The following is a 15,132-nucleotide window of genomic DNA, read 5'->3' as shown; positions in this document are numbered from 1 at the left end:
GCTCCTGCTCACAGGGCACGGGAGAGCAAAGAAGAGCTGCAGCTGCCAGCGCACCCAGCAACAACCAGGAAACACCCTAAAAACTGCCTGACCCTGCAGAACACTCTTCAGGAGCGGCGAAACCGCTGGCTGCTGCTTGCAGAAGCCTAACCGCGCGCACGGTACTGGAGCCAGGTAGCACTGCAGCACTAATGTGGAATCGGGCACGCTGCCCACTGCCAGCACAGCCGTGAACGGCCTCTGAGGGCGCCGGCAAAAGAAGAGCCAGCAACTCTGACTTTTTCCATCACTTTCTTGTGAGGGTCTTTCACATACTTCAGCAGCTATTGTGCATCATGTATTAATTCATCAAATGGTCATATTAAAAAAAAAAACAAAAAAACTTGTGTCACCCAACAGCTGCAAGGAAAAATGCCCTTTCTAGAGTTCAAAAAAATGCTAGTCTAGATCCTGCCTTGGCTTACGCTGATGTAGACTCCTACTATTTCAGTGACTACAGCTGAGTCCTTCCACAGGTACATGGAAGTAAAGGAACATAATTTGATCCTCAAGATTTTTATATTAGAGTTTTAAAGCAGACGGTTTCTTTGGTGTCCCACCAATGCTGTGTGGAACAGATGGTGGAGTGCACAGGAGGCAATTTCTAATGAAATCAAAGACCACTTTGCCACTCACTTGAACTCAGGAGGACATTATCTTTTGCTTTACAGGAAATGCAAACATGGTGTCCCATAGGATACAGTATTAAGTCCACTTCTGGCAATTAATTAGTTCAATGCAGTATGCTGTTTGCCCTTATTGTAGTTATAAGTTATGTGACTCATCCTTTTTTCTAGAGAACAAAATCAGATGCAAAAAACCACATTTTTCTCTTCACATGTTCTGCATATTGAAACGAAAAGCTTTTGAAAATTGCACTGATTTGAGAAGAACGTTTCTACTAAAAGAGGTGAGGGATTTTAGCCTTTATTTAATATAAATGTTTCAAATAAACTGAAATTTTTAAATTTTACCTGCTATTCACATATGAGTTATTACTTGCTTCATCATAACCTAAGCAGTGGTTATAATCTTGTTATCCGCTGACCACGGAGAGGGTCCATGGACTACGTCCCAACAGGTCACAAAAAGTAACTAAGAACTGTAAATCTGTTGTTACTATCTGCAAGTTAGCTAGACAATATTTTACACCTCCACTGGAAAACATGGAGATTCTGAATGTTTATAAAAAGGTTAAGAAGAATTGGTCTAAACCTCTGGCTTGATGATAAAAAGTGACAACTGCCTCTAGATTAACAGAGGTCTCTATAATTAGGAACAATCTAGTGTCAGCAGGAGACAACTTTTTTGAGTCCGGCTCAAGACTATAAAATAAAATCTGCTACTCTGTAAGGACTATCTGTCTCTGCACCTCCAACTGCAGGGTGCATTCCTTCAGCCTTATCTCTTTGCATAAATATACAGGAACATATGTAAGAACAATACTTAATAAAACAGCAGAAGCCTTTTATACTGCACATATTTCTCCACACGTGGAGAGAATGACATAACAGACATATGAAAAATGTCAGTCATGATCTTTCTCAGTTGTACTTTATCTTCTGTAACAAACACCATCAGAAGGAAGCAGAACAAAAGTAGAATGCATAATTTTTTTGGTATTTTCTCAGAAACATGTAATTCAATTCGGAAAAAATACCAGTCAAACAGCATATTCTTGTTCTTTTTGATGGCAAGAATTGGCCAGTTTTGGAGCCTTATGCCTCAGTTCTGTTAGGAGATAAATTTTATGACTGAACAAGTTATTTTGATGCCATCCTGGTTCTAAAGAACGCACATAAAGCTCTGTACACAGGAGGTTTCTATTTTGTAGTTCCAGCTTTTTTCCCCACTAACATTCTGCCCAAAAAAATCCCACTTTCATATTTTCTCAATGAATTTCTAGCTTTATTTTTAGCTCTCTGCTACTTTCTTCTGGCTGCTTTGGCTCACGTACAGAGGCAAACACAGAGTCCTCCACTGTTCAGTTCCTATTCCCTGCGGTTGCACTTACTGTCTAGCGACAGCCAGCAGCTCCGCAGGTCAGCTCCCGCTCGCTTTGCGTATAGCGTGTGTTGTGTGTGGTAGGTCACGTTTGCTCGGCTCTGTTACTTCAGAAAAGGAGTCATACTGCTACTGGTATTTATTCACAAAGGGTGATTCCTTATGCACCCTTTTGATGCAAATTTTTCTGATTTTAGATTCAAAGAGACCAACAGTGATGATTCAGGGGGAAAATGACATACAGAAATAATGAACTGATCTAATCCCACCTTTCAGCAAAAGAAGGTTCTGACCTCAGAGAAAACAGCCAAACTGAAAGTCATGTTTTCATAACGTTTTTCTAAACACTTTCTGTTATTGTTTGTTCTGTGAAATCATGAGGTGGGGTGAGGGGGCAGGACAAAAAGGAGATTTAAATAATGCACACATCAGGAGAGTAGAATTGAGGGAAGGCAATAATAAGCTAAGGTGCATTTGCGTTTTCTTTGTCGCAAGGGAAGATGATAAATGTCTGCTAATCTACCTTCAGAGCTGTGATTTGTCACAACAGACTTTGGCACCTGCACCCTGTGACAGCTGGGATGAAAACACCACTTAGGCAAAGCACTCAGGAAGGGCTCCCTTCAGCTGGAAGCCTTTGTTTGTTTGCAGATTCACTAGCCAAAGGGACTTGACATGCAAAAGCATATAAGGAATACAGAGATAAATAGGAAAAACCCCTCCCAGCAGATTAAATCTGTACGGCAGAATGGCATTCTCCTCCTGAAATATCTTATCTTCTCCTCTAAATGTGAAGAAGAGCCAGACTAAAAATACAGTAAAGACTGTGCCTGTGTATGACAGCATTTGCCAGTAATCACCTTGTTATTTGTGTTTTGCTAAGAAATTAAGCGATTATTAAAATTGAAATTAAGTGAGTTCAAAACAGGCTCACTGTTATCCTCCTAAGATTCACAAACAGCCCACCATCTCTCTCCTGCCTTTGTCCTCTCCAATGGCACAAACTCTTTCCCCTTATTAACAATTCTTTACTCTCATTACTGCCACAAATCTCATTAAAAAACATCTTTGCCATTTTCCTTTCATAACTTTCATGAGACTGGCAAAACGTCTAGTAGTGAGCAGGCAGATTTAACAGTTCACCTTGAGAACTGCTGGATGATGCCTTACAAAACTGCGAGGTGCTATACACCATGCATTGCTGCTCCTTCTACCCATATTTAAATCCAAGCACCTCTTTGGACTGCATATACTAGAGAAGTTGTCTTTCAGGTACTCACCTGGCCTATATGCTATTAGCAGCAAGAGAGTCCCTGTGATTAATCTTAATGTGAATGTTTATAGACCTATGTAATAGTTCAGTTCTGACACAAACGAGACCAATGAAACTGAAACGAAACTGAAATAATTCACTGGAAAAGTGTTTCCAATACTAGTAAAAACATAAGTTTTGTTCTGATTTGAGATCAAATTAAAGCAAATAATTGCACATAGTCTGTTTGCAGTATTTACTCAGCTGGATATGTCAGATATACTGGTTTCTGACCTGCCAGTATTGGTAAGTATGAAATCCTTGTTTATGCTCTCTTACTTTTGCAGATCTCATTCTTGCTCTTTTTTATTCCTCTTTTCAATTCTTTCTTTACTGCCACATAGCCTATCTCTCTACTTTTTTTCATGTGTTTTCTTCCTCTAGTCTTTCTCTCCCTTGTGTATAATGTTCTTTTCCTCCAGACTTACCAGTGACCACCCATCATCTCCCAACAACCTCAGCCTTACGCTGCTTATCCTGTATCCACTGCTGAAACTGCAAGGGCTGGAAACAAAGCTGTTTGTTTAAAAAGCCCAGACCGCCAACAGCTTCCTTGGCTTGACTGAGAAGCGTATCTATACTTTTGGCATATGTTATCAGCTTTGAAGCCAGTCACCTGCAGAGCTAATGAATCGTTTGCAGTGTAAAAATGCTGATAGCCACAGGTGGGAGGCAGCTGGGGGTTGCAGAGGAATTAGATGTGGTAAGGATTATAGCCCTTTGAGGGTTAGAAAGCACAAGGCATTTTATGAGAAAAAAGTAGAGCAAGTGCGAATGAAGAGGTAGGAGATAGGTACAACATGATACAGAACACTGATGGCACACAACTACAAAAGCAGTCTGTTGGCCTTGATCTGATGTTCCTGAAGGCAACTGCTTGCGCAGGCCAACTATCTGCTGCTGCGTCCCCGTGATCGCCGTCTCCGTGAGAAGAGCTGTGCTCTCTGTACGACAGTACAGCTTGAGCAAGACTCTTATTCACAATGGGCAGGGAAAGGGACGCTTAATGGCTTTTGGTTACATTAGCAGTTTTAAGTTCACCGCATCTAAGCTGCATTTCTTAATGTTTCCATGGTTCTGGAGAAGAAATTCAGCAATACTGGCGCTTTTGTCAAATTAAAGAGAGAAATCGCTGTAGGCCAGCCATAATGTTTGGTCTGTAAATTAGGATATATTTATTCAACCTTTTCTACTTTGTTCATGAAAGAGTTTCATTTAACAGTAAAAATATGGGGTTGTTTGAAGAATTTCTGAACTGTAATTGGTCTCAGGATATATATTTATTTTGGCCAGCTTCTTACTGCATGAAAACCTTGATTACTTTTAGAGGTAACATTGAGTTGGCTAAGCATGATACATTTTTCCAAACAGTATCATGTCTGCTTCTTTCAAGGCAGCTAAAACGAAATTTGCTGAGATAATACACTCTTAAGTGTTTTAAAAGTACACTTAAAGTGTACTGGGATGGGACACTTTAAGTAGTTAAGCATGCCATTGCAAACTGAGTTGCCGTTCTTAGAAAAATTGCGTCAAAAGTTATCTGAAAGTACAAAAAATAGTAAGATGGATAAAGTGAAATAAATGCAAGTTTTTGTAATAGAGCTTACATAAAATTCTCTAGGCCAGATTAATACTTCACAGTGGCAGTGCAGAATAGGCAACAGCTCCAGCACCTTTCCAGTTAGTGAAATTATGAGTAATGTTCCCGTATTAGAGAAGCATTCCTTTAACAATTTCAAAGACAGTTCTAACAACCTGCTTTTTGATGATAAACCTTGGCAAATTCCCTCAATGGCTAGTGATAAATACAGCTCACAGTTTCTTGCCTTGCTGTTTTTACTTTGTAGGAAGCCAGGTCTAAAGCCCTCTTAGACTTTTATCTGCCCTTAGGATTCAATTTCCTTTCGAGTTGTGATTTGGGATTAATCAAAGCAGGAATCACAGTTATGATATTATTTTCCATAAAAGGAAATGATTTTGCAGGCTATCCAACTTTTCTTTATTCTTTTCACTACCTTAATTCATCTTTCAGACTTTCATATCCCTCAGCAGATGCCCTTCACCAAGCAACACCTTATTATTATTTCTATTGTTTTGTCTTCCAAATCATTCTTTTTGCAAAGCAGAATTTTTACCAGTTTCATTTTTTCTGGACACAAAAAATGATCAGAAGGGATTTCTTTTTCTCCTAAGCAATTTACCTTTACAAATACATTTTGACTGCAAGAAAATCTGAGGAAAATCTATTTTATAGTATTTAAAGTAAAACCTCGTATTAGATACCATTTTACTGTTCATGCTACTACATCTGTCTCTATATTTTCTAGAGGATGGCAGACAAGTTTGAACACTAAACACCTATTCAATTTTCATATCTCACGTACACTTCTTAATAATATTAATACTCATATATAATAATATATACTCATATGAAATTGTCCAGGTAATTCTCTGACCATTCAGAAAGCTTTTCTCCAATCTGAGTATCAATACCATTTTGCCTTTAAAACGTATCACTAAGCTCTCTGCTTAAAATTATTCATATTTCATATCTGGGCTCTCTGTCACACAAAATTACTGAAACAAAGCCACCTCCCTTGATAATAGGGATATTTATTCCATTTATTTGGATAAGGAAGGGGAACAGTCATCTCTGTCCCAAGACAGGACCTCTAAAATGAGGAGAGATTAGAAAGAGAAATGAAGCTGAATTTCTATTCCCATTCAACTGACACAATTCCCTTTTTATTCAAGCAAGATCTGGGATGTAGTAAAGAATGCAATAAAGGTGAAAGACTTGATTCAAACCCTTTAGGCAAATTTCCTCTTGTACTGCAAGAAGATATGGCCGTCAAACCCTACTAGCAATGCACTTCACATGCATGGCTTTATGATAACCAACGTCCTGTGCTGGCTCATTCAGCATCCTGAACATTGAGAGTGGTCTGACATGGAAGTCTAATTGGAAGTTTTGATCTGAATCAAACAATTACCAGAACTGCTAAACTAACACAAAGAACAAAACCCCTGATTATGCAAGGGTGCAGTAAAGGTACAATGAAGGCAGAAGCATTCTCCTACTAATTTTCTTGTGTATATCAATCTCAGCTTGTGTAAGGTTTAAACTTAATGGATCCTTACCAATCTCTTAAACCTTTCTACCAACTAAGAAGTTATTTAAATTAAAAGAAAACGAAAGCAAATATAGAGCCACGAACATCATTATTTTGGAAAAAGCAATAACGTTTGGCATGATGCAAATAAGGCCCACCAAGACAATCTTGACTGCAGTGGTATTATAAACAGCATTTTGCACACAAAGACATTAGAAACTTCACAAATATTAGTAAAATCATACAATATACTTGTGGAAAGGGTATCATTTTACATACTGAACAAGCAATACATAAAGAAGTTGAGGTATAAAAGAGTTAAGCAAGTTGTTCAAGTTCACAAAGGAAGTCTGTTGCAAATTAAGAACAGAAGTCAATTGTTCAGTTCTCAGTCTGTATCTTACCCTTAAAATCATCATTTCTCCCCTTCAGATTGTTTTTTCGGACTGTAGTAGCTGCATCGCATAATTTGCTAACCCCTGGCACAAGATTACACTTCTACATTAAATAGCCTTTTGCAAACAGAAAAGTTTTATTAACACACAGAATTGTAGAAACAAACAAAAGCAGAAGAGCTTACCCAAATCCAGAAAACAAGCGACAGAAGAGGAAGAAGCCATAGCCCTGGACAAATGATGAAAGGAAGGCAAAGAATCCATTGACAGACATGCATATCAGGAGTGACTGTCTCCTTCCCACCTTGTCTGCCAAGCCTCCCCAGAAGAATGCCCCCACCATCATCCCAAGGTACACTATGCTACCTGCAATACACAAAAAAAAAATGTCGTTTTGTGAGCTACATTACTGAACACAATTGACCACACCAAAAAAGTCACATGTACTTGAATGATTTGCTTTCAGCAATCTTCTGTGTTTATAAAATAAATAGCATAGAGATTAATTTTTCCTTTCTCAACAAGTAGAAAGTGTGTGCACATCTTTGCACACGTACCTGGGCAGAATAGGTTTCCTATTGTGTCTGCATCATCTGTTAGTAGGCATACTGAAGCTTAATAAAACTATTGAATGAGGTGCCTCTAGCTAAAACAAATAAAATACAGGCAAGTAAGACTGAATAGGAGAAAGAATGCCACCCTTTCCTCAGAGATAAACTGCATTCTTGTTAAATATGGCAAAATTAAAACCTGCCCTACAGAAACAAACTGCATGAACATTTCTAGAATACAAGCAACTCTGCAGAGGCTTAATCAGTGGGAATAAAATGTCCTAAGTCTGAAGGAAAGTGATTAGGAAACAACACTTTCTGTTTGAGAGCTACAGCATCAAAGATGTCCAGCTTGACTGTTCTTCCTCCCTCCCGCTGCAATGTGCTGCTTTACTTTAAAAGGTATTATCGTGTATAAAGAAAAATGCTAGAACAGTTTTATTTCCAAAGAACTGTGAACAGATACATTACGATTTAGCTAAATGCATTAAAATGAGACAGTGAAAAAATCATTTTAGGGTGATTCTTTTTTTAAGTCGATGATGTTTTCAAAGTAACTTCAGAAGTAACTTGAAAGATTTAGCACTCTGACCATTCACATCTTAGCATACTGTACATTATTTCCTTTCCAAGGACGAACCCTTCTGTGGGACACTACATAAAGATGCACAACTCATTAAGCAGACTGTTAGAAGCACGAGTTGTTCCTAAGTTTAGATAGATCCATCCAGATTTGTATTTTGTTTTGATACATGTATTATTCCTTCTTCTAACTTTCTACTTCTTATTGAGCTTCCCAGATTGCGCTTCATCTATGTAATGCTTGCTGCTATCTTGTAAGTTCGCTACAGAGCAAGATTTAAATGCAGAGTAGCTGGAAGCAGCTAAAATAATAGCAAGCCTTGTCCTGTGACTCTCTGAGGAGGGAAAAGGCCCCAGGAACTGCCAGGCTGCCGGGCAGCTCAGCTGGGCTTCGCCTCTCCGCCTTTCAAGTTCTGGACTTCAACAGAATCAGCTCTGTCCTGCAGAAGGGAAAGGAAAGTGAAAAAACGCATGAATGTGTGGGCTTTGTTAACTGAGTATTAACCTAAAGGTCACTCATCGGTATTTCTATGCTTGGAATTCCTTGTGTTAACACCCGAACTGCCAGGGCAAACCGCTGCTGAAGGCTCTCATGCCCTGCAAAATATCCCTCTTCCCCCTCAGGTTTTGTACAATTAGTTTCCCCCACGCTGCTTCCTTATCAGGCATTATTCTAAAACATCTGATATAACACACATGACTTTAAATTTATATTAGTAAGCTACACAGTTATATTTTGCTTAGGTAAGTAAGCTATTCCTATTACATTTATGACAACTAAGCACCCGTGCGGACTTTCACGTTGAATACTACAGTGATAAGAAAATGTCGGCCACAGTCACAGAATCACAGAATCGTTTAGGTTGGAAGGGACCTCTGGAGATCACCTAGTCCAACCTCCCTGCTCAAGCATATTGCTCAGGGTCACATCCAGACGGGTTTTGAATATCTCCAGCGAAGGGAGACTCCACTACCTCTCCGGGCAACCTGTTCCAATGCTCTGTCACCCTCACAGTGAAGAAGTTTTTTCTCAAAGTCCCTGGAGGCTTTCTTACATTTCATATTTTTAAATAAAAATAATGCTATCTATATTATAAATATAGAATAGAAAACAATAATATGAAGCTTATTAGTATCCGTTAGTTGTTTCTAAATTCAAGGTCCCTACAGAGTAACCACCATCTGAAGTTGTCTCTGAGCACTGATTTTACATTTTGAACTATGAGTCAGTATAAAAGATGTGTAAAATCACAGAGAAAACTCTGCAAAGTGTAAGCTATAAAAGGCTCATGCATCCTGTCTATCCAAGAAAATATATGGAATATTTTCCTCTTCTGAGAAGTAGCTAGAGATGGAATTTCAGAAATACGAATGCGCACGGAGGCTTTGCATCAATCACATGGAGCACGCACAATGTATCATGAAAAGAACAGACTGAAAAATACAGACCAAATTTCTATCATTTGCATTTTTTCATTCTCTGCATGACTCAGGTAACTTTTGAAATCAGAGAGCTGTGCTTCTTCCAGGTACAATGTAAACCTATACATATATACATACACACATACATACATACACACACACACACACAGGCACACACACACACACACACACACACAAACCCTGTATACAGAAGCAGTAACTACATCAGATTATTCTTGTAGGTTTGTTCCTACTTCATCTTCCTTATGGAAAGAAATCAGCCTCTTGTAATTTCTGATTCGAATAACGAATTTGATATACCTCAGTTACCTGGATCAGAAAAAAAATCTGTCATGCCTCAACCTAGGCAATGCAAAGCAAAGGAAAACTGCTACCCCCTTCACCATCAGTTGTGGCCAATACCAGCAAATGAATCTTTTCTGCAGCTGCTTCCCTTTTTAGCCAATAATAAAATAAGAACAAGATATTTCTAGACTGATTGTGTTCTCCATGAGTCCATAAAGAAAGGATGTCAGATCCATCGCTGCTCATCGTAAGAGCATTAACTGTATCTTTACCTAGGCAAAACCAATAAGCTTATAAAGAAAAACAACAGTGAAATTGCTTCCTAAGATAGCTTTTGCTGCCACTCATTTTCTAGCTATTACTGTAATCTTAATTATTATCCCACACTCCAGGTAGGCCAGTACTCCGAGTCTGGAAACTCCATGCAGCAGAGCTAGTGCTTGTTTGGCAACGTGAGCTGAACGAACTTAGCAAAAATGGTTCGAAAGCTGCATTGGCAGCAACTAAAGTGGTTAACCTTCACTCTTGAAGCTGAAATTCTTTACTACGGTATTTTACACTGTCCATTTACAGCTACATTTCATTAGGTTATCCCAATCAACACTCTAATATTAGAAATACTCACAGAAGGCCTGTCAAATATTTTGGGGTTTCTTTATACAGCTATCTTTGAAATATTCTTATGCAAATAATCTTTGTTTAACCAAATAATTGCTCTCCTTGAGAAATATAGAAAATTTTTTACAAGTTAAAAAAAAATCAAAATTCTCTGAACACAGTTCATTTTTTCTCTTCTAGATTTTCTTTAGATTTTATTATTTATGATCATATCATCATAGCTTCTCTGAAACTAGCCTAAAGTTCCCCATTTTAAGATCTCAACTTTGATTCCTTTCTTCTCATGAAAGAAAACAGTTTCCAAGTTTTGGTGGTTTGAAAACATTAACCTTTCTCTTATATTAAATCCTTTGGTCATCAGACTGTGTTTTGGCTTCTCTCCTATGCATAAAAGTCTCCTGAAGGGCATTCAAAATAAAGCTGCTAAAAATAATATTCTCCTCCTTTCAATAAACTTCTATAAATAAGCTCCTCTCTCAACCCCACCATTATCTCATACGTTCTCATCATATTATTTTTGATTTCTTCCTAATTGCCTTGTGAGTCCTCAGTTAGCTCCCCTGCCAAAGATTTGTATCCCTTCCATCCTCAGCCTACTGCAGCTAGCTACCCACAATACCTGCTTCACTGTATTTTCCTGTCTTTCTTCCTTTTTTAAAATTTTGTTTCTCTTGATACCAAATATATCTCTGGCCCCACACCATGAAGCCAGTCCCCTTACTTTCCACGTTCAGATCATTCCTTTAGGCCTTTTTTCTCCCACTATTCACAAAAAGCACTAGAAGTAACAAATGGAGAAGGAGAATTCCAGCTCTGAACAATTAAATAGCTGAATGACCACATAACAAATGCAAGTAACCAATGGCATCAGTTTATCATTTTACTCTTCCTCATCCCTTTCCTTCCAACCTTTATAGCTCTTGTTTATCATGTCATGCCATTAGTCAGAATATAAAACTCAGGGGAAAATGCTGTTTCATAAATCACTTATTACATTTTGCACACTGCAGAAATAGGAATTTCAAATATGTAAAAATTGAATACCCAGTTATTGGTCGGACCCTGCTCTCTTTCCTCATTACCTTTAAACATCAGTTATAAAAAATAGTGAATGTACAGGTATACATATACGCATCTAGATTTTAATCCAGCCTGTCATCTCGACAGTGATGCTCCCTTTTTGTGCAACTACTACTGATTATAAAACTGGCTGCTTGTCTTTTTCTTTCTGGTATAGCACACTTGTGCCTCTAAAGGAGTGCACAGGTCCTGTGCTCATAGAGCACAGGACACACACGGATTTCACATACAGCATCATCCAAGAAACATATTTTAGAAAATTAAAGTTTATTTTAAAATACAAAGACTACTAACGGAATCCTTAACAGAATTCTTTGTTCCCCTACGAAGTAACATATAATCTCAGCAAACTCTGTCGTTTAGTGGAAAGTTGCTGAGAAGAACCAAGCGGCAGCTGAAAAAAAACCTTATCCCACGCTAAAATGAATATTCTCTGCTATTGCTCTTTTACCAAGTTGTAACACTCTCTGTCTTCTTTCCACAGCAGAAATTCTACGTACTTCAAGGAACTTTTCTGTTGGGCAAATGTACAAAATACACAATTGTTTCCTCTTCAGATTGGGGACCGTCTCTCTCAAAATAACCAGCAATTAATTGCCCATGGACAAGCTCTTCTTATTCCATTATTTCCATTCATATTCTGAGAGAATGTCTGCTATGAAAGGACAAGAAGTTTAGCATCTGTTAAAAGAAATTACTCAGTATGATCATTCATTTTGTCATTGACAGCTGACAGGATCTCAGTTTGGAATTGGCTTTCACCATGCACACACTCTGGATACGATATGGCCAACTTATTGTATTTCTTTTAAGATCTGCACACAGCATCTTTCAGGTTGGTATCAACAGCTGGACCTTACAAAGCGCCAACCAACAGATCCCTCAGTGTCCAAACTCTGGTTTATGGACAATTTAAGCAACGGGATAAAAATACATTCATGGCCAGTCACTGAGGTTCAGCTGTTAAACAGCAAGTTACTCCTTGTGTCCCCACAGCTTTATTGCTTGCAACTATCTGTTGCAATTCATATCCTGGTACCTAAACGAAAGCCGAAACCTTCTGAAAAATCAGGCTGTAAGCATACACTTCATTTGGGGAAAAGAAAGCAAAGCAGGACTTCCTTGCAACACAAGGACTCGGGCTATGGGACACTGATGTTCATCTTCTGCTTTAGTACACCTCTTGTAAAGTAGGTGTCAAACTAGCGTAATATTGTTTTTTCCCTTTGTGTTGTTTTGGGCATTAGTCTGTGGTAGGAAAGCATTTCACAGAAGTAGAAAAAGTACTCTCAGTAAAAAAAAAAAAGTCACTATGTAAGAACAAGATTATAGGATTACCTTTTGGAAAACAGACCCATGACAGCTCCAGCGAGACAAATGCTCTTCACAAGAGTTATACTGTACTTTAATCAGGGGGTTATTTATTTGTATGTAGATCTTTCTATATGTTATTGTTTTGGAAATAAAATAATTCATAATGAAGAACTTACTTAAACGCCCGTAAGTAGCATACTGAATAAGAATATCCAGACTTATCTTTGTTTTAACCCTGATAAACAGCATATGCAGAGTTTATAGATGATGATCTTTCACAACTATACCTAATTATTAGCTGCCATGAGTTTCTTTAATCAGAAAATACTGTGGAAAGAATTGTGACCCATACAATAGTTTTATTTAAACGTACATAGCTTCTAATTAAATTGTTCATAATATGAGCTAATTAAAACAAGCACTTTTGCACTAAGAGGACAAATATAAGAAAATTGTAATTACTCTAGAATTGGCAAAAGAATTCAATTTTCTAAAGCCATTATTTTTAGATGTTTAAAGCCATTTGTGTAGTTAAAATATTAGATTTTCAGTTCTTATTCATCATCTTATTCTATTCACCTCCTCAGAGGTACTGAGACTTCAAAATTCATAAATAAAGAACTGCCACAAATTAACACTCCTGCATGAGGGTCATTTCTTCTTTCCTCTAAACAGTGCTTGAAGTATTAGAATAATAAGATGCAGATTTGTGGAATGGTAAGTTTTTAAGATGTAGAATTAAACGGCTAAAGAAATAAAATGCTAGCAGCTTCTCACAGTAATCATTTTGTGTCTTAACTTAGATGCTAAACGATTGCTCTTGCCTAATAATATGCAATATATGCAAATCCCAATGGGCCACAGCATACCAGTCTCTTGCTCTATTACTGCTCTTCACACTAATCCACTCCTTCCGCATTCCCTTTCAGGACAGATGCAGACAAATTTCAGACTGCAATTTCATACTGTCTAGTATGCAGATGCTTAATTGTATACTCATTTACAAGCTTTTTGCTATCCTACTTAATCTGTATTTACAAACATTTAAACTTTTTTTCCTATTAAATTACTAGAATTATTTTTAGCAATGAGCATGGTAATGGGTTATCTGTTTAAATACATGAAAAATATAAAGCAATTTTCAGGCTTCAGTCTCAATATAAAAGTTTATACAGTGTCCAATACACTGCAGTGATTCTTGGACCTTCAAGTGTTACTCGCAACTGAGTGACCTACATGCTTGGTTCTCTAATAGGAATAATTTCTAAGTAGCAGGTCTTTGCTTGATACAGCATTCAGCATTTTTTTATATATTTATTAGTTGCTAAGTGCACCAGATATTCTGGATATCCTTCACAGTCAATATAAAAGAGTAACTATATCTCTATAATAACCAAAGAAAGACATAAAGTCACGCTCATTGAGGGGAAGGAATATACTAAAACCCAGTCAGATCAGTGAAAAAAAAAAGTTTCAAACTAAATCAATTTTTAAAATGTTTGTTAATGTTTAAGTCTGTTTCCCTACTTTTTACATAGGAAAAACAACTCATGGAAGTGCTCTGACATGAAGGTTACCACAAATAAATAGTATATAATTCATATAATTAATCAACATGAATAGTTTCACTGCAACCGAACTGTGAAGTTCCAATCTTATCTCTGTTGAAAAGAGAATGCTGTTTATAGGACCTACTGTGTACTTCTACTTTTACAGGAAATTATTAAACAAAAAGTCAAGCAGGCAGCACAGAATATGAACAGCGCACAAATGGAAAAATAATTATTGCTACCACCAAAAAGGCTGCTAAGGTTAAGGGTCACGGATCTGACCTATTGCTAAAGTATAAAGATGTAAAGGGCCAATTCACCCCTGCAATAACTTGTTGGATTTCAATGAATTAAATATAGTGAAGTAAGATAAAACTCAACAAGGTGTTCAACTTTGGAGGAAATTGTATTTTCTGACCCTTGCAGAGAACCCCTCAATTCAAATTCTGTAACCAATTTAGTGCAACTCAAGAATTTAGCCACTAAGTTAAAGATGACTTTCAGAAAATAATTTTCAAAATCACTTTGTTGAGCTCTTCCCAAAAAAAGAATAAGAACAATAAGAGACAAATATAGGCCTTCTACCTCATCAGCAGGAGGAAAACAAGCACAGACTACCTCCTTACACCACTTTCAAACATGCCTTCAAAACATCTGAAGATACTCAGTCTGATACCAATCCAGAAACCTCACATAAACAGAAATCAAGTGAACCGTATCTGGTTCATGGACAAAATGATCCTGTTTAGAGACAATCTGATGAACTGCAATATTTGATAGAGGAACTCAGGCGTGAAAGTCAGGAAAATGGGAGTGAAAGCAAAGCTGGGCAAAAGAAAAGTAACA

The 15,132-nt window shown here is 37.6% G+C and overlaps 1 protein-coding gene across 2 annotated transcripts in view; it reads right to left on the bottom strand.

Moving 5' to 3' along the window:
* LOC104152945 (synaptic vesicle glycoprotein 2C) overlaps positions 1-15,132 on the bottom strand; it is a 182,045-nt gene that overhangs the window by 53,361 nt on the left and 113,552 nt on the right. For both annotated transcript variants that reach the window (XM_068927675.1, XM_068927674.1), the window contains exon 3: positions 7,049-7,229. In XM_068927675.1, coding sequence (XP_068783776.1) covers positions 7,049-7,229 — 181 coding nt within the window. The remainder of the gene's footprint in view (positions 1-7,048; positions 7,230-15,132) is intronic.

Source organism: Struthio camelus, chromosome Z (assembly GCF_040807025.1).
Source record: "Struthio camelus isolate bStrCam1 chromosome Z, bStrCam1.hap1, whole genome shotgun sequence".
Taxonomy (NCBI): Eukaryota; Metazoa; Chordata; class Aves; order Struthioniformes; family Struthionidae; genus Struthio; species Struthio camelus.
Note: the sequence above shows the minus strand (reverse complement) of the source record. Positions and strands in the feature narration are given on the sequence as shown.